This window comes from Pelodiscus sinensis, chromosome 29 (assembly GCF_049634645.1).
Source record: "Pelodiscus sinensis isolate JC-2024 chromosome 29, ASM4963464v1, whole genome shotgun sequence".
Classification (NCBI taxonomy): domain Eukaryota; kingdom Metazoa; phylum Chordata; order Testudines; family Trionychidae; genus Pelodiscus; species Pelodiscus sinensis.
Window position 1 is genome coordinate 6,019,733 of NC_134739.1, and position 26,457 is coordinate 6,046,189.

Consider the following 26,457-nt stretch of genomic DNA (forward strand, 5'->3'; position numbering starts at 1 on the left):
GTATTATTTCGGCCATGTATATAGCTGAGTGATGCCTGTTAAAAGCACAAATCCACGATAAAAATAATTTAAAAAAACCCTCCAGACAAATTCAAGACCCATTCTCCTCCTTTGCAAAGGATAAAATAAGCATAAATGAAAATATATAGGAAATATTAATTCTGAATTCTTTAAACAGTGAAAGGTGTATTTTTAAAGATATGGCCGGTGTTTGTGTGAGCACATACAAATGACTTTCCTGTGGGCACAAGGAATACAGATGCAGTTTGAAGCAGTAGCTTTTGCATTTCCCTTTTGGCAATTTGAAATCTACAGGCTAAGTTTTTCCATCTAGCCACTACCCGGATGGGTATGCAATTCAAGCTCATTGGTGCTGGGGAGAGTCATAGAATGCAAAGCCAGAAGGGACCCCCAGGTCATCTACTCTGACCTCCCATACATTGTAGGTCGCCAATACTATATAATCACCCCTACTCTAAACCCAACAGCTGATATTGGAAAGGTATTACTGCCCTCAGGCGGGTAAAGAAGAGACTACAGCCTATACCCTCCGTCCATGGCCTTGCCTCCCATCATCCACTTTGAGGTGATGTTCCCCAAGTAAGGAGCATGGTGGGCATAGCTGCTGTGCTCTCCCAAGCCCAAGGATTGCTAGTGTTACTTCCCTAAGTTTGGCTAGGCACCTTGCATCTTCTCCTTCTGAAAGGTTTTAAAATGTGATGTAAGAGCAGGGACCTTTAAAAATAGAAAATCTTTCTGACAATGAAAGATTGGCAACATAGAGAGCTAAAAAGAGACATTTTACCAGGTGACTGAGCCCTAGAAAATGCTTTTCAGAGCAAAAGCAATTAGATGATAGATTCAGTGTTTGACTGATCACCAATAAAGTGGGTTCTTAAAGTGGGAATACGTTCACTGTTCTTTTTCTTGCATACTCTTCTCTAAGGAACCCAGCAGCCATTTTCTGGACTATCACACAGGCAACAAAGAATGATGGTCTAGTCTTGCAGAAAAAATTCCCAGAAATAATCTTGAGATCAGCTGAGACAGAAGTGAGCACAATAGAAACTTTGAACACTTTTCAGATCTCTTGTCAGTCATCCCTAACGGAAGAAAAATACAGAGGTTAGAAAGATAAATATAAAGTTAAAGGAAACACACTGTGTTTACTTCAGTTGTACTTTTCCAGACAGACCCTCTGTGCTCTGCAGACTTTGGACTTCACTGCAGCATTACAAGAATCTGGCTTCCTTTTTTTTTAAACTTTCAAAATTGGGTCCAGTTCAACTCCAATATATCTATAACTCTGCTCGTGAGTCGTACAGGAAAGATAGGTGAAACCATGAGGGACTTAGGCTTAAGAATTAGAATTTCAATGTTTCTGGGTAAGTTTGAGGGACAATTCTCACACCCACAATCAGGCATCTAATAGATGGTGGTTCTGCAATATCTGTAGCATATTTATTGGCAACACCTTAGAGGATAGAGCAAAAATCAGAGGGATCTTGATACTGGGTTGTAGACAGCAAAATTAAATTCAGCAAAGACAAATGTTAAGGCGCTGCACTTGGGGAATTAAAACCAAACACTCAACTACCAAATGGAGAAAAAATTAACTTTGCAACAGCACTACTGAGAAGGATCTAGGAGAGCACAACCTCAACATGAATCAGCCAGGTGATGCTGTGGTAAAAAAAAGGCAAATTAAATTTGCTGCCACTTTGAAGCACTCCCTCCTGTTCCCCCCCTTGATGCCTCTTTTATAGAGGCAGCAAGCGGGGGAGCGACTAGTTCACTAGTGCGTCAACTGTCCAATAAGCATTTGCTTATCGTATAGTCGACTAGTCGTTCCCATCCCTAGAAAGGAGGTGGTAGAGAAGCTGGAAAGGATCCAGGGAGCCTCAAGCCATTGCTGGCAGGCTTGCAGCAGCAAGTCCAGAAAGTGCACCAGAAGGTGCAGGGCGAGCTCTGGCTCCATGTTGCCACCTGCGGCGGTGGCCCCGAAGGGAAGCACCGACACAGACGGGCACAGAGACCAACGCTTTGCTGTCCCTCGGCGAGGTTGGCAAGCAAGCAGGAAAAGCTGAGAACCGGCTGTCCGGGGGGGTCCCTTTAAGCACGAGCCTCAGATAGCCTCAGACAGCAGCCACACAACGCAACTACTGACCTGATGCCCTGCCGGAACCGGTTTCAGCTGCCCTTAAATGCGCCCCTGCGTCCAATCAGTGTGGACGCGCTAGTTCGAATTAGCAAAACGCTAATTCGAACTAGTTTTTAGTTCTAGATGAGTTAGTTCGAATTAGCTTAATTTGAATGAACTAATTCGAACTAAGTTAGTTCGAATTAGCGCTGTACTGTAGACATACCCTATCTTGGCAGGGGATTAGAATGGATTGCTCTTGTGGTCCCTTATAACTCTATGATTCTATGTATGAATAATATTGTTATGGTTTTATTACTATTCTTTGTATTACTATATTTGATATAAGCCCTAGTCATTAACCAGGATCCCCCTAGGCTAGTCACTTTGCAAAGAACAAGGTGATGCTTTTTGGGACAGGAATGTTAATAGTATCATATTGATCCGACTGAGTCAGATGAGACTCCCACCTCCCATTCAACAACAGGTAGGCAAACTAGATGTTAAGGCTGCCAGGTTTTAAGGTGAACAGGATAAAAATTAACTGAGGGACTGAGACTGCACAATCCCATGAACTTGCATTAGGAAGATGCTTAAAATAAATCCTTCTGAATTCATTGTGATGCTGTGGTTGGCCATAACAATCTTACCAGTATTTGTGTATCTAGCTCTCAATCAGAATGAACAAAAACTATCTTTTATTCTGTGACTCACAACCTCATACTTCGCCAAACAAAAAAGATTTGAACCTAATTGTGCCAAAAAAGTAACATGAGTGAAAAAAGATTGAATTTTCCTGTTCAGAGCACTTCAAAACGTAGAAATATGTATGGTTTCATCAAGAATTGTGCGCTGCATTGAAGATTCCTGTCAGAAGAAAAAAAAATCATGGAACCCAAAGGGAAAGAATGCAAAGTATGCAGTGTTGCAAACAGGAAAGAGATGCGATGCTAAAGGACGATGAGTGGCCAAAAACAAAAGAAGAAGCCGGATAATATTTGGGAGAGACACGCGTCCGCATAAGTATATAAACTTTTAGAAATGACGGGACCCACAGTCACCTCTTCAGCAAGTCTGTTGAAGTCTAAAAGGTCTTTAAATCATCAGTAAAATCCAAAGCTGAATCAAAGTGACACTAGAAATCACTGGCAGCCAAAATCCTAGTACTGCAGAGGTTTTAATATTAACATGACTACAGCCATGTATTCAAATGCAGAATGAGATAAATTGTTTTAATTTGTTAATCAAAGGAAGTATTTTCAGTCCATTTATTATCAACATTTAACAAATAGCTGAAAACTAGCATAGCTTTAGAGTAAAAAAAAAAAAGATCAAAACAGTTATTAGATTACTGTTGCAAGCACCCACTGCCCCTAAAATATAAAATAATACCAAACACATGTAACACAAGTTTGAATGGTCTCATTACGCATCTGATAGCCATTTACTAGAATCTGAATGTTTTCCTAAATGTTGAATAGTGATAGAAATGTAGCCGTGTTGGTCTGGTGAAGCTGAATCAAAAAACAGGACTATGTAGCACTTTAAAGACTAACAAGATGGTTTAATAGGTGATGAGCTTTTGTGGACCAGACCCACTTCCTCAGATCAAATAGCAGAAGAAAATTGTCACAACCATATATACCAAAGGATACAATTTAAAAAAAATGAACACATATGAAAAGGACAAATCACATTTCAGAACAGAAGGAAGATGAGGGGGGGAATCATCTTGAGGTTAGGTGGTTGTCTATAGGAGACTATGGGTCTGTCTCCCACAGCCTCTTGGAGTTTCGTATCCTGTTCTTACCAACAACCACAGAACATACCACACTAATACCAACCTTGGTACCTTCCCATGCAACAAACCCTGTTGCCAGCTTTGTCCACATATTCACTCTGCTGATACCATTATTGGACCTAACCAAGTGAGTTATAAGATCAAGAACACACATTCCTGCGCATCCAGAAATATAATTTATGCTATCATGTGCCGAAAGTGTCCATCTGCTATGTACATTGGACAAACGTCTCAGACACTTCGCCAAAGGATCAATGCCCACAAAACAGATACAGGCAGTCCCCAACTGCCTGTAGTTACGAACGGGGCTTTTCTCACCCCGGAGGACGCAGGCGGCGGGACCGCCCAGACGCTCCCCGGTCCCGCCGCCCGCGTCCTCCGGGGCGAGAAAAGCTGCTCGGCGTCAGCTGGGGGAGCCCCCCCAGCAGACCAGGGAGACACGGAGCAAAGCCGCGGAGGATGCGGGTGGGACCGTGCCCCCCGCCCCCAACAGACCAGGCTTTTCTCGCGACGCCTGGGGTAGAGCAGCTGGGGCACTGCCCGGTTGGTCCCGCAGCGCCGCTCCTCGGCGTTACTGGACCAACCCAGCAGCACCCCAGCTGCTCTGCCCCAGGCGTCCTGATTCAGCTGCTGCTGGTCAGTTTCAGCAGCGGCTGAATCAGGACGCCTGGGGCAGAGCAGCTGGGGTGCTTCTGGGTTGGTCCAGTAGCACTGAGGAGGGGCGCTACTGCACCAACCCGGCAGCACCCCAGCTGCTCTGCCCCAGGCGTCCCCAAGTCAGCCGCTGCTGAAACTGACCAGCGGCTGACTACATGAAGCCCAAGGCAGAGTTGCTCTGCCCCGGGCTTCCTGGAATCAGCCGCTGATCAGTTTCAACAGCAGCTGACTTGGTGACACCAGGGGTAGAGCAGCTGGGGTGCTGCCGTGTTGGTCCTCGCAGCGCTGAGGTGCGGCGCTGCGGGGACCTACCCAACAGCACCCCAGCTGCTCTGTCCAGGTGTCCAGATTCAGCCGCTGTTGAAACTGATCAGCGGCTGATTCCAGGAAGCCCAGGGCAGAGCAATTCTGCCTCGGGCTTCCTGTAGTCAGCCGCTGGTCAGTTTTACCAGCGGCTGAATCTGGACGCCAGTTCCGACTTACATACAGATTCAACTTAAGAACAAACCTACAGTCCCTATCTTGTACGTAACCCGGGGACTGCATGTATTAGACAGGATCACAAAGAAAAAACAGTTTCTTGCCATTTCAACCAGAAAGGACATTGTCTCAACGACTTAATTACCTGCATCCTGCTTCAAGGATCTTTTAAGACTGCACTTGAAAGAGAATCCTCTGAACTCTCATTCATGCTTAAATTCGACACTTTACGCTTGAGTTTGAATAAAGAATATAATTACCTTACCCATTACAAAGATAGATTCCCCAATTATCACCTCTAATATCATTAGCTCACAGACATTTACCTTCCCCTCCCCATACCCCTTCTGTTCTGAAATTTTATTTGTCCTTTTCATATGTGTTCATTTTTTTTAATTGTATCCTTTGGTATATATGATTGTGACAATTTTCTTCCACTACTTGATCTGAGGAAGTGGGTCTGGCCCACGAAAGCTCATCACCTAATAAACCATCTTGTTAGTCTTTAAAGTGCTACATAGTCCTGTTTCCTAAATGTTGTTCTACGTTGATTTATCAGCTGGTAGCTCAAAGACTAAATGTTCCTTACTATCCCTTCTGCCCATGTCTGGGAGCTGTTATTAATGTTGGTGTCAACTTCATGCTCAACAAAAGTTTCTTTTCACAGAATACATGCTGGAATAACAACTAAAATAATTGTCAATTCATAGTGAAATACACAAAATAAACCATCTAGCCTAACCTCTACAAGTACCTGTCCCAAAAACTGAACACCACATCATAACAACAGGACCGAGTAGGATTCAGCAGAAGGCTTCACTCTTGCTACCATCACTAGAAGCAGATAAAAAGCTTGTAGCACTAACATATGATTGTTTTGATTACTGAACACCGCCTTCACAGATTTGACAAGGAACTTTGAAGACATGTTTCATGTCTGGCTGCTTTGTCACAGATTGGCGTCTGATGTTGGTGTTCTGGCTTTTATTACCACATACCAATAAGCAAAATGAAAGAGCCACTTGCATCATTTAGGAATGACGAAATAATGACACAAGAATATTTCCAGAGTCTTGTTTTTAAGTACTGTACACTGAAGAGGACTTTGGACGTAAAGGAGTTAACACAACTAGGAACTGGGTACTGTTTTAAATCTCTATCACGGTAGTATCCAGTTATCTATGGAAAAAACTTTTCTTTAGCCTTCCCCGATACCTTTTCCCCAAACTACCTGTAGAGAGATAGTTTAAATGGATGGTTTAAATGGAAGACAGGCAATAGTAATTTAATCCATTTATGCCACCGTTACATCTTAACTCATCACCCCGCTGTGCAGTTCACGTGAGTATTGAATTGATCTTCTATAGAAAATCATTTGTTTTGGGCAGTGCAGTTTTACACTAGTCTACATTTTCACTTTTTTTTTTAACTTTTCATACATCAACTCTTCGCTGTTTTTCATCCATTAATGGGAAGTTTAGACTAAGAACAAAACCAGACTTAGCTTTGGAAAGAGGAAACAAAGGTGCTATGTGTCACTAGATACCTGAGAATCCAGGAACAGCAAGGGATGCTCTAAAGGACCATAAGTGTGCAGATGTCTTTGATAGACAATGGATGTATCCTCTCTGTGGAATGAACATTGACATCTCTCTGGCCTTTAGCCAGCACTTCCAGATATTTTCCTCTGTCAACCAGCATTTTAGTAATACAGTAATATGCTGGATTTATGCATAACAGACTCTTGGCCATGTAAGTGGCATGTTTTGCTTTAACATAAATGTGTTTTATGTGAAGTGATCATGCGCTTGAGTTAAATTGTTTTGTGCAAAATTGGATTACATTCAAAATAAAGTATGTGATCCATTTTGAAAAAACAGTTTTGGATTTTAAAACAGTTTGAAAGAAAAGCACTATTGTTTGTATAGGTGGTTTGCTAGAATGAAAACAGTTGCATTTATTATTTCGGATGCTGTTGAAACTTATAACATTTGTATGGATAACAATTTTTCTAAGCATACCGAGTTGAAAAAGTGTTTGACGGACTTATACCCTTAGTTATCTTGCTTTTCTCCTCCATGTCCTATGCAATTTTAATGCCCTTCTTTTATTTCTGGTTCTTTGTTGATTTGAATGAAAAGGAAAATGTAGGCTATGGAACAATGGGGATTTTTTTTTTTCAAATACCACGTTAAAGCTGAAGTGCCCCCCCCCCCCACCTTTATTTGCATTTGCAGAAAATGAATAGTGGTTCCTATATGCAGCTATTGCTATTATCGGGAAGGGATTTGGCAGTGTTAGTGTTTTATCTCATGGTCACTGAATCCTGTTGGGTGGAATGAGGTTTGCAGTTCAAAGGAATTTTTTTCCCCACATTTTCATAGTTTAAGAACTAGAACACATTTCTAGTACAAAATTCTGATGGTTTCTTTCTCCTTACATCTATTTTAGCTGTCTGATTTAGAAAAAATGCCTCAGTTCATTGGTGCATAATGGGGAAAGTGTGATTTTATTGACATGGGAAATAATCCACTGGGGCATATAAGATGTATATACTGTTGCTTGTATGCTGGGTTCAGTTTATTGCTAGTGTAACTGGGTGGTAAATCCACATTCAGAGGCCTTGGGAGAAGAGGGAGGTGCAGATGTTCCTGGTTTATGTAGCTGAGGCATGCCCACCATTTCTAGAAGCTGTGTATACGAGGCTAAAGGGTGAGGGTAACTACATTCAGTGTCTGAATCAAGGTAGCTACCAGTTTGGAATCATAGAGCTGAAGAGACCTCAGGAGGTCATCAAGTCCACTCCCCTCCTCTAGGCAGGACCAATCCCAACTAAATCAACCCAGCCAGGGCTTTATCAAGCTGAGACTTAAAAACCTCTAGGGATGGAGATTCCACCCCCTCCCGAGGTAACCCATTCCAGTGCTTTACCACTCTCCTAGTGAAATAGTTATTCCTAATATCCAGCTTAGGCCTCCCCCACTGTAACTTGAGCCCATTGCTCCTTGTTCTGTCATCCGTCACTACTGTGAACAGCCTCTCTCCATCCTCTTTGGAACCTCCCTTCAGGAAGTTAAAGGCTGCTCTCAAATCCCTCCTCACTCTTCTCTTCTGCAGACTAAACAAGCCCAAATCCCTCAGCCTCTCCTCACAGGTCATGTGCTCCAGCCCCCTCATCATTTTGGTTCCCCTTCGCTGGACCCTCTCCAATGCGTCCACATCCTTTCTATAGTGGGGGGCCCAGAACTGGACACAATACTCCAGATGTGGCCTCACCAGAGCCAAGAAAGGGGAATAATCACTTCTCTGGATCTGCTGGCAATGCTCCTCCTAATGCAACCTAATATGTCATTAGCCTTCTTGGCTACAAGGACACACTGTTGACTCATATCCAGCTTCTCATCCACTGTAATCCTCAGATCCTTTTCTGCAGAACTGCTACTTAGCCAGTCGATCCCCAGCCTATAACAATACTTGAGATTCTTCCATCCCAAGTGCAGGACTCTGCACTTGTCCTTGTTGAACCTCATCAGATTTCTTTTGGCCCAATCCTCTAATCTGACTAGGTCACTCTGGACCCTATCCCGGCCCTCCAGCTTATCTAACCCCCATGGTGTCGCTTTCTGGGCAGCATTCTGGTCCTGTCCCCTCTCAGATCTGCAGCAGGCTTTGTTGTAACACTGGGCGGTGAACAGCCATCACAGAAGCATGATACACTTTATAGTATGCACTTTATATGCTGATTCTGAAAGCGATCTGGCAACATGATTGATGATTGCCACATGATGCACATCAAGAGCTGAATGAAGAACCCAGCTGTCTATGGCAGTGACCAGCAAAATACCTCTGTCCAGTCCCTGTTACCAACACACTAAGGACATGTTTATACTGCAGCTAAAATCCCTGTGTCTAGCCCGTGACAGCTGACTCAAGCTGAGCGGCTGTTTAATTGTGCTGTAGCTATTTGGGCCTGGGCTCTAGGACCCTGCATGGTGGAGAGAAACATCCATAGCGCAGTTAAACAGTCCCCTAGTCCGAGTCAGCTGGCATAGTTGCGGTGGAGACGTGCCCTGAGAGACATCATCACAATCAGGTCTTCTTTGTCCCTTTCCAGCCACTCTTTTGGAACAGACCAAATTGATGATTTTTTTCTATATTCATAGGAAATTACTGACTACGGTGTTGTATATGGTACTGTTAGCCGTAGGTCCTGGGTGGGAATGACTGGTGTGTGTCAGACTTACATGCCATTTAAGCGAAACCCACACATTACACTTCATTCTTTAGGATAGGGCTATTTAAAAGGGTTTTCAGAGCTCCATTTAAAAAGTGTCTTCCCATAACACGGGTCATCACAAAGTGGCAAACTTCCATGACCTGTAATGGTTTCCAAGAATCCATCTTGGAAACCTTCTCAGCAGCTATCAACTATTGTAATGCGGACTGAGCCGAAAGGCCATGGTGCAAGATGCCCTCCAAGAATCCTTCATTGCCCTTACCTGAGTGACAAACAACAATTTGTTCCTCAGGCCTGTGAATTTAGCTTCCTTCTCCAAATCCTTTCTGTTGCTTGTAATATGTGGGTTTGGAGTAGAGGTAAGTGTAATGTGGCTGAGAGATTCTCCGGTATCTGAGAGATCACATAAAACATCTCTCCAGTCATTTGAAATTAATCCAAAAAAAGCTGATTGTAAGTTAATAAAGTTATTCCTTCCTTCAGAAGAAAAAGGAAAAAAAGATTCTAACTATTCTCAAGTACTAAATATTAAGACACAATTGATGAAGAAGCATTTTCAACCACCATTTTAAAGAAATGTTTTTACCCTTTCATGCCAACTGCCACTTGCTGGCAAAACCATTGTACCTGGACTGTTGACAAAAACAGATGTAGAAAAGTGTGCCTCTGAAGAATACCAATTTAACACCTAAAATTCCTAATAATTGATACCAATATACTTAATAAAATAAAACCTTAACAACATAAAATTGTTACTCCTCAGAGGATGCTTGGCCAAACAGCTAGGGATGCAACAACTGTACACTTCAGTACAGGTTATACCTTCCTTAGCTTGGACTCTCTGCTCTGGCAACATCTGTAGTCCAGCAGGACCATGGATGTTCCTGGCCAGAGTCCAGGTATAAGGAGGTCGGGCTGTGGGGGAGAGAGGACGTGATTCAGCCAGGAGCCCCATGTTGAGGGAAGGGGGCGCAGCAGAGAGTTCTGGACCCTGCTGCTGGGCGGTACCGGAGGGCTGGCAGTGGCCACAGAGTCTCAACAGCCATGGAGCCTCGGTCCCAGCAGCCACAGAAGCCACGGCAGCCTCAGATCCCTGGCAGCCCTAGAAGCCACGGAGTACCAGCAGCCCAGGAGCTCCAGCCTGGGGAGCCATGGCCGGGCAGGCAGTAGCAGGGCTCAGCTGGAGTCCTAGTCGGGGGCAGCACGGGCCATGTAGGGAGGGGCCTCCCCTCATTCCGCAAATTCCCTTGTTCGGGACCAGTCAGGTCCCAAGAGGGCCGGACAAGGGAGGCCCAACTATAGTTCATTGTCCTTACTGTCTCGATTGCAAGTTTAGCTTGTATAAGCATATCTTCCCTTCGACTGAAGGATAAAAGGATTTACTAACATCATAAGACTGATATCTGTTTGAGCACTAATGTCAGTTTTCATAACAAGGTTTTTCCCCATTGGTTTTGGTGGATGAGTAATCGAAAGGAACTCATTCAGTTTTGTCTTTTAACTGAGAGAATATATAGAACTAAAAAGAAATGTCTATCAATTTGGCCTGGCAGTGAAAGGGTTATATAAACCATTTACATTGCCAAGGAAACTCATGTTTGTGGCCATCCTTGATGGCTGTGTGTGCTTGGAAGAATTAAAATGAGATTTGTGCAGTTTAGACAGGGGGATTGAATTTAAGAAATGTTTGCTATGCAGCAGCTGTTGTCAGTCGTGTGTGAGAGTGTAAGAGTGTTAGCAATGAAGCTCATAAACAACTCTACTATAATATGGGTCTGCACTTCTGCTTGTATAATGTTCAGAGCTGCCCATTTTCTTAAGAAACAGGAGCCGTTTTTAAACCAGGTAATGAAAAGATGAGTGTGCTAAAGGATTTAATGGAATTCCACACAAAATCTGCTATGTCGCTGTCACAAAAACAGTAGTTCTTTTAGCTAATAAGTTTGTGTATTTCTTAAATTCTTCAGTGCAGGAGAACCATTGAGCTGTCTGTGTAAAACATTAATAGCTCCCTTTGAAGTAAAAGCTATGCCTGGAAAGGATAATCATCCTTATCCTAATTATGTGATCTGCATAAACTCCTGAAGTATAATTTACAAATCTGAAAGGGAGGAAGCATTCAAACTTTTAAATAACCAATCTCCTTTGCTTGAATATTTCTTTGTTAAACTTTCTAAAGAGCTCTGAGGGATGAGTTTCTTGTTTGGTTGTATAGCATACTTTAAAGACTAAAATTCTATTAAATTTTGTCTGTTTTTTTTTCTTACATCTTGCAGAGCAAACAAGTTGGAAAAACATTTTATTTGCAGATTAAGGGGCTTTTAGCATTTGCACAGAGGTCCCTTTTCAGTATTCATTTACATGGCTGTAAAGTGAGTTTTAATTGCATGTACTATCACACATAATGGCCACTTTGCACTTGCAGAGTGGTGTAAAGAGTCTATAAGGAAAATGAGAATCAGGCCCCATGTTTTTAAGGGATTTTGAGCAGATTTCAGTGGTTTTTAATGTGAATAACTTTCATTCATTGTAAATTCAATTCTTTCTAATTACAGTACCTCAACAACTATTCCTCTTCTTTCTGGCAGCAAAGGTTTGATTTTGGTCAACTATAAGAATGGAGGAGCACGAAGGATGACGAGCATATTTCAGAATTTAAGAAAAACTTATTCAAAATCACATTTTCTTTTTTGTTTCATCTCTTTTTTCTCTCCCTCCCTCTCCCCCCCCCCCCCCCCCCCCGGTTATCTTTTGTCTAAATTTTATATTCACCATGAAAACAATAGTTCCCTTTTTTAGTTGCTTATAACTTTGTCAAAGTCAGATTGAAATGGTACGTGCTAGCTCTTTGCCTCAAATATTTTGAAAAGTGACAGTGAAAATGATTCAGCCACTTCCAAGAATGAAATTATAGAAAAATAGGTAAGTTTAAAGAAGGGCTTTAGTACAGGACTATCTAGAATGGCTATCTCATCATGTTTCTGGCTATGTCTACACAATAAGTTTTTTCTGGGATACCTCCAGCATCCCGGGAAAACTCCACCACATCCAGGGAACACGTCTGCTCATCCACATTTTTTTGCGGAAGAGCAGACACGGTTTTTTTGAAGCCCTGTCTTCCTCCTCTCATGAGGGACAAGGGCTCTTCCAAAAGAGGAGGCTTTTCTGAAATTTGGTTTTCTGAAATTTGGCCTAGCTGAAAAAACTATTTGTGTACCTTTTTCCGATAGATCAGTATAGTGTAGACATAGCCTCTGTCTCTGACCATGGCCATCACCAGATGTGTCAGGGAAAGATGCAAGAAACACCGCAGTAGGCAGATATGGACTAATCGGCATTCCGTCCTTGGCAGTCTCATCCTTATGCCTAATAGTGAGAGATGAATTTAAGCTCCATAGCATGAGTTTTGACATCCCTTTCAACATTAGCTATAGCATCCAGTCTTTGAAACTTTCTAAATTCTTGATCACAATGCAATTGTAATGAGCTACGCATTCTACCTATGCACTGTATGAAAAAGTATTTCTTCCTAAATTCTGAATTTGCCACCTTTCAATTTAATTTCATTTAATGTCCGTTTTTGGGGTGCTAAGATGACGAGAAGGGAAATAGTCTTGCGTTCAACACACTGCTGAGCTGGGTCCATTTACTTGTCCAGTTGACAGAAAGAACTTGCACAGGCCCATGCAGGAACTCTGTGGAGGAGACGTTTATTTAATTAATTACATTACATTAAAAATAGCACTTTTATTCACTTAATATTAAGTGAATAAAAATGCTCGACTGTAATAATTTTGTTTATCAGCTACTTCTCCAACTGAGACCATCATGATGCTAAGCAACTAAAATAATAAACACATTGAATATGTCAGACTAAATATTCAAAATCCTGAATAGCAAGCAATGTAATTTCCATTTATATGTAATTAATAGAAAGTATGCAAATGCTTATCTTCACAGGAGTAGTGTCAGTGGGTTGGTTATGGTCCAGGTAAGAGAGGCCTTTGTCACGATATAGTGGCACAAACACCTTTTTGGGCTAGAGAGCCCCCTGTAGTGCAGAGGAGGATATACCTCCACAACGGAGGCCAGGTCTGCAGTACAGCATTTTGCGAAAAAAGGCTGGTTGGCTAGGGGTATAAACCCCTCGTGTAGATGTAGCTCTTATCTACTAAAGAGCCTTTTGTTAGAATAGTTGGTGATGTTCAGCAAGTTGGTTTAACTATACCAGCAGGAGTTCTTTCTCCTAGTTTGTGCAGCATCTCCAGTAGAGGTCTCTTCTAATACAGCTTTACCACCAGAGCCTAGAGGGTACAGCTAGACAGTAGTGCTATTTCAGGATACCTCCAGTATCCCAAAATGGTATTCCACATCTTTTGAACCAGCCCATTATTTCAAAATAGATTTCGAAATAACGGGCTCACTGTTCCAACATCCCTGTAACCCTCTTTCCGTGAGGGTTAAGGGACGTTTCGGAATAGCGGTTTATTTCAAAATTTGGCACTGTTTAGACAGCGCCACATTTCGGAATAAGCTATTTCAAAATTAGATTGAAATAAGATACACAATTTGTGTAGCTCAATTGTATATCTTATTTCGACCTACGGGTGCAGTGTAGATGCCCCCTGAGAGTACAGACTAGCCCTAAATGGTTCAAAACAAGGATTGCCAATCCTCCACAATTGTCCTGGCGTCTCCAGGAATTAAGGATTCATCTTTAATTAAAGATTATGTCATGTGATGAAACCTCTGGGAATATGTTCAATTAAAATTGGCAACCTTAAAACTGACCCTCTCGTTTGGAATACACACGATGGATAATCTCACATAGCTCCACCTCTTGCTGAAATGCCACCCACATGCTCCAGCTGTTTTAAAGTGTGTGATGATATCAAGGAACTGCCTTGTAATACCATTTAAGTGAGACTGTAACCATTTGGATTGGTCTGCAGTAAACATTCAGCAAAAAGGCATCAATTCCAGTATCACTCTTCTTCCCCTAATGTAACATCTTGGTGCAAAAAGCTGGGAAAAGACTCCAGGGGAAAAAACATGTTGAGTGTTTGAATGCTGTCCTGGGCACTTGATAATAAAATGTGAGAGCTCTTTTCCTGGATGCCATCCCACAATTGTTTTCCTCAGAAGTTTTGTTTCAAACTGCTCTGAGCTTTTCACTATGCGACATGTCAGCTCTTGTTTTTGTTTATCCAAAAATGAATTTCAGATCATACTCATTGGTTAACAATGAGAAACAAATGAAATGTGTAGCCAACAGGATTATTTTTAAATGTAATCCCTCCCAGTGCTTTTCTTGGTAATCAAAAACAAGTGTGCTCTGGTTTCTATTGTTACAAAGAACAGAACTATTTTGGGATCTGGCTTTTTCCAGGAAAATTCTGTGCTACTCCATTTATCCCATGACCAGATGAAATGTACTGTAAGTGTTTTCAGTGTCTTGTAACCACATCACGCTTTTAAAGCCCCGCTTTATTGGTTGTCAAGCAAAATGGGCTAATTTCTTCATAGCAGTGTGATCCAGTCTCATTGTTTGTTACTTACATACATTGCTCTATTTGTCCTACTTTTCAGTTGGTTGCAGGTAACCATCTCTGCAGAAAGTGCTTCATGTTAAACAATGAGTAAATTACATTTAAAAGCCAAACTGAAGCACTGATAAATGCTGCATTTGAAAGACCCGTGCTCACTGTACAGTGGAAAAGCCAATGTGTGTTAAAGTTACCATAGATACATTGCTCTGCATGGTGCAGGAAATGAGATGCTATGTGTGCATATGATTAAAAACTACATTCATTCTAGCATAACGAGAACAGAACCGCAGCACAGTCCCCTTCTGCCAGAAGGGCAAGCTCAGCACGTTACATTATCACATTGCCAAAGAAACAGAGTCTAATCATCAGGAGGGAGGTTAGCCCACTCAGTCAAACCAAACAGACATCAGGACTGAGATGATCCCTAGACTCCCCAGACTTTTCCTTGAGGGACGGTGTTGTTAGTCTAGTCTTTTGTTTCATCTAGACCAGACTAACACAGCTGCATCTCTATCACTACTTTCCACAAGGGTAGGGATGTGTTTTCTAGCACCCACATATTTACATACAGTGGAGTCACCTACCTTCAACTGAGTGCAAAAAAAGTAGACTATTTAATCCCGTAGTGCCCAACCAGTTCTGAAGAAGTAGCCAATATAGTGGCTACTACTATAGTGAACTAGCCACACTCAGCTGGCCAAATAGCCACTAGTGGCTGGTGTGTTGGACATCACAGATTTAATCTATTGTTATAATGCAAACTAATTTCTGCCATGGACAAATAATGTTGTTTTAGTGACGTTATCTTCTTTAGAACTGAGACTTGTTTCTCTTTATCCTTTTTGCCTGAACATTTAAATTTTCTATAAGCAATTTTAACTGTCTGAATATATGGATGGTAATGCCCAAATAAGGGAGATCTAACATAATTGAAGAAGAGATCTGTTAATATTCACTTAAAATACATTGTTAAAATCCCAGTTATATAGCTGGAGTCTTTGACTGTATCTGCTGAAGTTTTTGTACAAGCAATTAAATAATCCTTTCAATTGGAAAAGCATCTATAAGCATCTCCATTTCTATTCCTCTTATCGTTTCTGACCATCAGCAGGAAACCAAACTAGTACAAATGTCTTTGAGGCATGAGAGAAGTGTTACCAAAACACCTCATTGTTTCTAGCTGTGTGCAATTACTGCACCCTGTGTTTTCCAAACTTTCATTTCATGCATGATCTATTCAAATTTCTAGTAACTTCAACCTTTAAGAAACCAAAGAACTGGAAGGAAACATACATTGTTCATATAGGTCTAAGCAATGTGAATACAGCTTCTCTAATATTTTACATTTACATTTTTGTCCACCATAGGATCTATGACACTTCAAGGTCAAAAGTCATCATCTATAATATCACATAACATACAGATTTACTTCATCTCAGCTGCATATGAATGCCAGGACTTGGAGTCAGGTCTGATAATTATTTGCTTTTTCTTGGCAGCCACTAGCTCAGCCCACTTAGAGGATCTCGCTTACCTGGATGAGCAGAGACATACTCCCCTACGTACGTCCCTTCGAATGCCTCGGCAGAGCATGGCAGGGGCCCGCATGCAACAAGACCTAAGAGGTAAGGATCAGCTGAAGGATTTTTGTGCTGCCTCATACCATCGGTAATGGCCACATGGCTGTGACTTTATATGGGACTTCCTGGGAAAGAAATCTTGAGAGAAGGTGTAGCAATATACTCAAGTACTGCTACTTCAGAGGGATAGCTGAGTTACTCTGTAACTGGAAAAACTTAAAAAACAACAAATAGTCTTGCAGCACCTTAAAGACTAACAAAACATGTAGATGGGATCATGAGCTTTCGTGCAACCCATTTCTTCAGGTGACTGGAGCCTTTAAAGTTCAGATCCAAGAATAAATAAGGGAAGGGAGTGGGGGAAAGGAAGGGAGGATAAAAAGTGAATTAGAGTGTTCAAGTTACAAGAAGCTGATAAGAACAGTGTGCACCTTCTCTAAGTACCCATTGTTTAGTTGGTTAAGTCATTAGGATGTGGAAGGTAGTGTGCTAGCCAGCCAATGTCTTTATTCATACTTCTGTGATGGAAATCAAGTACCGATTGTTTGTCGGTAGCTTGGCCATCCAGCAGTGCAAAGGGAGCTAGATAGAGTATTGCTGAAGTATCCTTTCTAGTTCCTTTAGCTGTCCTGTTTGATTAGAAGTAAATGTGCTATATACAGAACTATGTGCTGGCAGGTTATGCATATGTGTTCAGCATTGCAACCTCTTACACCTATTATTTTCCATTTTATTAGACTTCAGTTCATTTGCGTTTCAGCAGTTACTGCTTGTGGTTCAAAGTTTGGGTTGTGGTCTTTTTAACTATTTTTTGTGCCCTCAGACATAGTGTAATCATAGTATCTGAATGAGCATATGCTGAAAAGATGCTTGAGTCATGGGTTGTTGGTTTCAGCTGTGTGGGACAGCTTTCTGCTGTTGGTTTGCCACAGGGCCATCCTATGTTTGTGTATCTGCAAGGCACATGGTGCTTATTAAGAGTCCATAAGTCTTTCCTCTTCTCCGCTGGGTGATGTGCTTATTTTTACTTTGAGGAGCTGACCTACTGTCTCAAGTAAGGTCGTCTGGAATGTGTTCATCAGTCCATGCAAGACTGGTTTCTTGTGTAGCAATCCTATGGCACTGCAGGCTTGGCCAGTTTTAATTCTGATGGGGATTTGTACAAAATACACAACCCTTGACTGAAAGAGAAAAGTCATTTTGTGTCATCTCGGATCACAGTTTGTACTGAAATCACATTGGCTGGTGATAGTTATAAAAATGTATTGGCAGGCAGCAAGCGAAGAAAGCAAACTTTGACAGACAGAATTTCCATATGTTCAAACTGAGCAGCTTGCCAAGCCTTCATAATTTGAAGTGATTGCATCCAAAACATTCAACTTTATTGTAGGAACAGAATCAAATTGTTTTCCAGACACACTTTTTAAAAAGCATGCAGCACCACATAGTTTCTTTTCTTTTGCAGTTAGGCCTCCATGTGAATAGCAGCACCGCTCCATATTTTTGTCTCTTTCTGGTTCTAATTGTAATGACATGCTAACCCAAGAAAAGAGGAGGGAGGGAAAGCACTATAGATAATACCACTATTTGGAAGCCTCTTTTTTCCCTAGAATATCTGATTGATTGTTTCTGAGAGTTAAAAAGTTCCAAATGTTTCTGTGTAACAGCATAGAACTGGCCTGTTCTAGTGAGCAGGTCTTTGAGCTGGTGTGCCAATTGGAAATCCTAAACTTGGGCCCAATCTTAATATGACACATCTTGGGGATTTGTAGAGATGGTTCCAGTCTCTAGTGGAGCAAGTAGCAGCTTCTGCTCTGAGAGCCAAGGATTATGACTGCTGTTTAACCCACTAACTCCTCATGCCCAAAATTTAATTTTTCATCGAAAGGTGGACATTAAACATAGGGTTGCCAGGTGTCCAGTTTTCGCCCGGACAGTTTGGTATTCTGGTCCCCCGTCCAGTTAAAAAAAACGGACAGTTTTCCCCTGCCACGTCTGGCAAGGGTAGGGGAGTGAGGAGCGTGGGGCTTTTTAATGGCGCAGCACCTTCGCCCCTCCCCAACCAAGTTTGCCATGTTTGGGATTTTTGTTGAAAGCATCTGGCAAGCCTAATTAAACAAGGGATTTTTCCTGTCTGTTCATTTTGTCTGTTAAACTAACCTGTTTGAAAAGGGGAAGTGCATTTCTTCTCCAGCTTAAAACTAAAGGCTAAAAGTAGGTAAAATATTTTGTATAAGTGGCAGGTGTTAAACTGAATACTAAGTGCTCTTTTCATTTTACTGTCATGAGCCAGGGGAATTTAAGGCTAATTTAGTTTAATATAGCTTAACCCCTGCAAGGTAATAGTTACAAGGTACCCTGAAGCAGAAGTCTGTTGGAGAACTAAATACTGAGTCTTAAAACATTCCCAGATTTGCCATTATGTTTCCATCCCAAATAAAGGAAAATCAATGGTAATTTACTATGTACAAAATTCTTGTTGTCCTCTTCTAGGAAATATTTTGGGGACAAAGGATTGGCTGGAGAATTCCGGAGTGCTACAACTCTTGCTTTAGAGTACTAAAGTATGGATACTATGATTAACCAAACGGTTTCACCAAAAATACTGAAACCCCCCCTCCTTTCTGTCCCCCAAAAAAGAACACCTGGCAAAAAATTCTGTTGAGGGGGAAAAAAAGTGGGGGAGACCAAAGCATAAAAAAAAATTAAAAACTGTGTGGCCCCTATAAGAAATGTGTTTGAGGCTTTTTGGCCCTAACAGGCTGCTGGCGGCCATCTGCCATCTTGTCTCCCTGCTCCAGTCCGGACAGCTTCGCTGTGGAACCAGTAAGCACCTGGGATTTTTGCCTCCTGGACAGGAAAAAATCAGAAAATACTGGATATTTTAGGTGTCCAGTATTTTCTGAATTTTTTTACCAGACAAGAGGCAAAAATACCACACCAGACACCTGGCAACCCTAACCATGATTAATACATCAAAAGCTTCAGAGGCACTGCCACAGCGCCTATTGTTAAATCCAATAATTTCCATTCAAATTCCTCTTTTTCATGTGCTTGTATGTTTTCCATGTTTCGTTGATTTTTCTGAAAACTTGATAAAAAATTGTTCAGTCATCTCCAAGGATGTGATCAATAAAAATAGATATTGATACACTGCTAAATGTATGCTAGGTTCTTCACAGAAAACAGGAGAATTCTCTGAAGCGCTTGCAAGCTTATTGGAATAAAAAAGATAGGGTCACGATTCTCCAGTGTTTAATGTGCCAACCTTTGCATGCTGCTGTTAACATCAGGTAGGAGATGACAGTTGACATTATTGTGTTCTTCAGAGCTACATTTCAGTTTTAATAAGTATAAAATCACTCTTGTCCAGGTGTTGCTCTCCTGATATTTGCAATACTCTGGTTATGTGGCTTAGTACCGTAGGGACTTTATATTGGACAGCAAGATATCTGTGTGTTTTAGCTGCTGGTACTAACATGGAAACTAGCTTAATACTAATAATGAACTGTAGATGCTTACTGCCAGCGTAGCTCTTTGAAGAGAAAGGAGTTTGCAAGCCAAATAATTTCCTACTGGGCATGTCAACAAAATTAAATTACAGCTAAGAATTCAGTTTTTATAGGGGAGAGTGATCTGCACAGTATAGAAGTGTGTCTCCTGAAGGTTAGGCTCAGAAGTGAAATAAATGATTGACTCTCAGCTGAGCAGTTTTTGTGCATTTGTCCATATTATTTAATCAGCCTAACTTTGGTATGATTGACTTGTTCTGCTTTGGAGGGACCCAGGACTGGAATAATAAGCATGTTTCAGATCAGGATTGAAATGTGTTTGTAGGGCTCTATCGGCGAAGTTTGCAAACCTTATATGTTCTCATAGACTCATAGACTTTAAGGTCAGAAGGGACCTTTTTGATCATCTAGTCTGACCCCCTGCACAACGCAGGCCACAGAATCTCATCCACCCACTGCTAGAATAATTCTCTCATCTATATCTCAGATATTGAAGTCCTTGTAACGATGGTTCAAAGACCCCGAGATGCAGAGAATCCTCCAGAGAATGTTGTCAGTCTCTCATTTAGCACTAAAGGTTGATGCTATATCTGCTCCCCTATTTCTTTCCAAAGAAATATTGTTTACATTTACTTCAGCAAGTTGTCTCTCAAGTTCAGGATATTACCATGGGACTGAATCCTGTAAAATTCTTCATTAACAGTCAATAGAAAATCTAGGGAAGGGTTAACAACTTGTCAGGTATAAAAAATGCAAGTTGTTAATTCATTTTGTGAATTTCAGTAAGCCAAGCAAGTAACCAGAGCCCTCCAAATTGTGCACACACACTGTGGCCAGCTAACTATTCAGATTTTTGTCCTTTTCCTTCAGAGCCCTCCCCAAACATCTGTCCACCAATGAATTAGTCTAAAACAGAAGGACCATGATACTGTCTCCCTGGTCTCAATGCCCTAATCTGTTTTTCCCTACTTTCTCATTCCCCATACTTCTCCTTTGCTATTAATAGGCTCTAGAGATGAAGGATCATTGTCCTCTTGCAAAAGTTAGAATGCAAAGGTTGCAGTTGGGAATTCATTGAAGTCCTTCTGTGATGTGGACAGTGGCACAGTCGTTTGTGTCTGACTCTTGATAACTCCCATAGTCCTGTAATTTGCTTGGATGTGCTTGGAGGGGGCTGTCTGCTGAGAATTAGCAAATACAGTAGACTTCCGATAATCCGGAACCTTTGGGACCGAGGTGGTGCCAGATTATCGGATATGCCGGACTATCAGGAGGTACTATAAGATGGTTATATATATACTGTATACATTATATACTGTATATAAAGTGTTCTTAACTCTTTTTATTGTACATGCTGTATACAGTTTACTGTGATGTTTTAGTTTTTTTAACCCTTTTTTACCCTTTTCGCTCGGTTCAGCTGCTGCCACTGTTGCCTTGTGACTCATTTTTTTGCCAAAGCTCACTCACTAAGCTCTTGCCATTTTGATGCCGGACTATCAGGAGTGCCATACAATTGGATGCCGGACTATTGGAGTTTTACTGTAAATGTTAATAGGGGCTTTTGAGAGGCTCATCAGCCAATATCAAGAACTGAGGAGGTTAAATCTGTATCTGGCATGTATCATTGATTACTAGTCGGTGACCCTTTACATTATTTTTAAATGTTTTTGAAAGACGTATTAGCAACGTCTCCGTGCTCTTTTCTTCTCTGAAGACATGCAGCTTTAGCCTCATAGTGTCGTTTAAAATAGACCAGGCATCAATTTAATAGAATGTACAAACCAGTTCGTTCTGAGGAATGGTGTGAGAACACTACCGGATTCAATTTAGTCAGCACAGTAAAATGAAATATTTGGGGCCTTTTCCTTTGGACCACATGGAATTAATATTCTAGCATTTGGTACAAATATAACTTTGGTGACTAATGAAACAAAGAACATAGCCTCAGCACTGATGTCCAAATGGCTGTGGCACTAAATGTTTTCTTTCTGGCAAGGTATTTACCGACGTTGCATACTGTAAATAGACCATTCAGACTACATCCAGTTATAGGGGAAAGGTTTCACGTAATTTGTTCTTCTCTTAGGGTATGTCTATACTACAGAGTTTTGTCAGAAAAACCGCTGTTTTTCCGACAAAACCTGAGTTACATCCACACTGCAATTGCGTTCTTCTGAAAGTAAATTGAAAGAACAGAGGGGTTTTTCCAGTGTTGATAAGCTTCTATCTATGAGGAGCTCTTTTGGAAAAAGGCATGTGTGGACGGGAAGAGGGAGTTCTTTCAAAAGGAGAGGAAAGAGGAAAAAGCACAGGTACCGTGGTGACCGCCCCGTCCATGTAATCATAGCTTACATGCCAGATAGCGTCCATTCAGTGTGGACGCTATCTTTCAAAAAAAGCAGATCTTTTTTTCAATGCACGTTTGTGTGTGGACGCTCTCTTTCAGAATAAGTTTTTTTCTGAAGATCTCTTCTGAAAAAAGGTTCTTCCGAAAGGAGCCTGCAGTCTAGACGTAGCCTTTGTCAGGCGTTTCTGCCTGATAGGTACAGGATTCATAGAGAGGTCTCAGGTAAACACTTCTACTAGGCACTGAGGAGGGATTTGGGGTAAAAGTTTGGAATTCATGTCTGATTAGTAAAATGCTGGAAGGGGAAGGAAAGAAAACCATCATAAAATGAGTGGGGGATGGATAGCAACCTGTTCTGTTAAGAAAATAATACTCTATCTCAAAAACAGCTGACAAATTAACTAAAAATCAGAAGCAGATAGTGTGCAAACGCCTGGATGGCTGTCAGGAATCAACCTTCCTTGTTTTTATTAATGTTAGTTTTGAAAGCCATAATTTCTAGGTGTGGGCCCCTCATGTCTTTGGTCCCTGGGGTGAATTGAGGCATTCTCAGAAGAGACTACCCATGATTATCAGCATTGGCCGTATATAATTCCCGACAGTTGGAAAGTGAGAGTGTAATCTTGAATTGAAGGCAGTCTATGTGGTTAATGCAATTCTGGATTATCCATCAGAATGAGGCGTTTCGGACAGCAGTGAAGCTGCCTAGCACACTGGCCCAGCTATTTGGTTGAAAAGATGCCCCCTGATTCCCTTCCATGACCTTCACTTTTTTGGCCATAGAACACCAATAAACCACTACTGTCATCATAACTATTATTTTACATTTAAAAAGCAACTATATGCAGAATTTATTTCAAATGTCAAACAGTCAATGGTTAAGAAATTTAGACAATTAAATGTCGTCCTACAATGCTGTGCCTTATGCAGCAAAGTGTATTCCCATTTGGTGTCCAATTCCCTTTAACGCCTTTGAAAAAGATCTACTAGTCTCCATTCCAAACAAGGTAATGCGTGAGATCAATTAAAACCAAAATATAATAGTTATATGCTCAAAAGGAAAATGTATTTACCTAAGTAAAAAGACCTGTATACTCTATGCTGTTGAGATATAAATATGCCCATCCGTCTCTTTCCCAATGACCACAGCTTTCATGAGGCTTACAGATGTGATCTGTGAGCACTATCATATTGCTGTTTGTATAGTAATGCAGACAGGGGAGTTCTGGGCATGTGACAGGATTAGCCATTGTCTGTAAATTTATCATCACTCCACAGGGGAAAAAAAACTTTATTTTTAGATTTAGTAGGTGAGTGCAGGAAAGTTGTCTCATTTTGACCAGATGTTGCTGCTTTAATTAGCTGTATTTGGACTATTGAATTCTCTAGGGGGCATCTGAACATTCAAATTTACATCAAGACACAAGTAACACATTTTAATGCTGGAGCCTTCTGCATTAGAATTTGTTGCTTGGATGTTGAATTTTCTATAGGAGTCAAGATGTCTTTGTCATTGTTTATCTTCTTGCCCATCTCTGTTATCGTTGGCCATTTTAACACCTTTTCTCCAGCTTCCTTTCACCAGCTGGTTTGTACTGTGGCATGTAAATTTGTTTGAAATGATCAAAACTAGCTACAGATTGCAATGCCTGTGACTAATGACATTCTGCTAGTCAGTTCGGTGGTACGTTGTCCCATGGAAGATACTGTATCCTTTTAGAAGTTTTAGTTTTGTCTTTGATCTTTGGGTGTTTAAGGTTGAGCTTGAATCTTGAACTCTTGTGAACAAGTATAGTTAGATGTACAATATCTTTTGCAATGTAACTGCTGAGGATTAAATATTTGACATCACTATACAGATTATAGACAAAGTTGTGGAGAGACAACTCTGAGTACTTAGATGTTTCAGATCTTCTTGATCTGTTCAACTCTGTCTCCCCTGATCTCACCAGAGCTGTTGAACACGTGGCCCAGTGTTCAGAAGAGATTGGGCACGCATGAGAGCTAGCACGTATAAAACATGAAGTGATGTCAGTAGGCTGGAGAGAACAGTGGTATCTCTCATTTGTGATATGTGTTTGCAAGTCTGGGGTTGTGTTGGATCCTAGCTGCTATGACAGTCAGATAGGCTGCAGATGCTAAGGGTGTGTCTACACTGTACCGTTATTTCAAGATAACTAGGGTTATTTCAAAATAACAATGCGAGTATCTACACAGCCATTGCTTTATTCTGAAATAATTTCAAAATAACGCACGGCTTATTCTGAAATCTGTAAACCTCATTCTATGAGAAATAAGGCCTGTTCTGAAATAGCTATTTTGAAATAAGGCGTGTATAGACGCTCCACTGCTGCTATTTCGAAATAGTCCCTCCCCAAGGCCATTCTAAGTTATTCCTCCCCAGTGCCTCCTGGGGCTCTATCTTGAGATAGCATGTCTACACACGGGAAGCCTCCTCCGACTAATTTTGAGGCTTCCCTGCAGTGTAGACGTGCTAGGTCGAAATAAGCTATTTTGGAGTATTTCTTATGGGATAGCTTATCTGGAAATAAGCTTGCAGTGTAGACGTACCCTAAAAACATATTTAACCATCCACATCTGGCTAGGAAGGTATAACATTTCTTTTAGCTGATATATGACTTTGTCAACTCAAGGTTGGATTTTACCGCAATGGGTTCTCCTCCATACGGCTAGACTTCAAGTCAACATGACAACTTATGCTAGAAAACACCTTCTTTACAAGTGGTGTATCTCAGGACTCCAGGAACTGTGATGGCTGCCAATTGTATTCTTCCAAGTAGAACTGAAGATGTTGGTTTTCACGTATGAAGCCTTAATGTCTTGGCATCTGCCTGCATGAAATCCCACCTCTCCTCATAGCATATCACAGTAGCTGTGACTGTTGGAGATGATCCAAGTAATGTATCCTTGATTTGAAAGATATGAGGCTTGTGGTGGAGAATTAACCATAAGAAACTTTGAGTTTTGCAGCCATCTTTTCAAATAATCTAGGACGTTTTACCTGTATGGGGAGTGTTCAGGAAAGAAATAGATGAGATTCCCACCCCCAGGAGCTTTCTTGGTCTGCTTTATGGTGCTCTCCATTATTCCATCTCCCGTCCAGTGCAGGGTTGTTTGGTAATGTAGACAAATGCCCATTGCTGCTCATCCTGAGATCATCTGTTCTTGCTTGTGATAGAAAGTCACAATTTGAGCCTAGGTCTCTAAAAGCTAAAATTATTGTAGTAGCCTCCTGGACCACCTAGTAAATAAACAGAACATCTATTTAGTCATTCTTTGTCTTTAATACACTAGAGCAGGGTTTCTCAAAGTCTGCGAAACGACTTTGAGAAACCTACTAACTGGCCACTCCAGTGTGTTTATTTACTAGCTCCTCAGGTTTGCCATTTGCTGCCACAGGGGGCTGCAGGAAGTAGTGTCCTGGCTCATGCCGCTCCCCTTGGTTGCAAACAGCAAACCGGAGCCAATGGGAACCATGAGGCTCCATGGCTGCAGAGCCGGTGAATAAACACACCAGAGCGGCCAGTCAGCAGGTTTCTCAGAGTGGTTTCGCGGACCACTTTGAGAAACCCTGCACTAGAGTCTTGTGATCATTCACTGTCTTTGTTAGATTTCTGGTTTGCTACTTGGAAAGGCCCCATTGCAGCCAGTGTGTTTTTATTCCGTAATATATATATATATATATATGGGAAGAAATAATAAATCTCTGCAACTTGGCAAAGTTTAGAGCTTGTTCTAATGCTTTCCAAATGGAAACTTTTATTTCATAACAGCATTGCTGCCCGAATGCAAAAAAAAAATTTTTTTTAATTGTCTCATCAGGTATATCTCTAGAATATTTTATTTACATGTATTGACTTTGTATTTGACAGTCTTACCACCTTAGTCAGTTTACTCAGTCAAAGAGCTGAGTAATTAGTCAGTAACTTTACTTGCCCCTTAATATAATAAACCTCCATGTGTGCTTATAGCTATAGCCTTGAAAAGACATGTTCACTGTTTTCAAGAGAACTGGTGAGCACAGGGTCCATATTTAGTGCTCTCAAGGCTGTTCCCCACTCTGGCACGACGAATGCAGAAGTGGGGTCCCGCAAGAGCACTCCAAAACCTTACCTCTACAGGCTCTGGTA

At 41.3% G+C, this 26,457-nt stretch overlaps 1 protein-coding gene across 18 annotated transcripts in view; it reads left to right on the forward strand.

Moving 5' to 3' along the window:
* TANC2 (tetratricopeptide repeat, ankyrin repeat and coiled-coil containing 2) overlaps positions 1-26,457 on the forward strand; it is a 711,362-nt gene that overhangs the window by 553,884 nt on the left and 131,021 nt on the right. For 17 of the 18 annotated variants that reach the window (XM_075911616.1, XM_006125755.4, XM_075911614.1 and 14 more), the window contains one exon: positions 16,364-16,489. In XM_075911616.1, the coding sequence (XP_075767731.1) occupies positions 16,364-16,489 (126 nt within the window). Of the gene's footprint in view, positions 1-10,625; positions 11,161-16,363; positions 16,490-26,457 lie in introns of those variants that run through there. The other variant, XM_075911631.1, reaches the window with a different exon arrangement.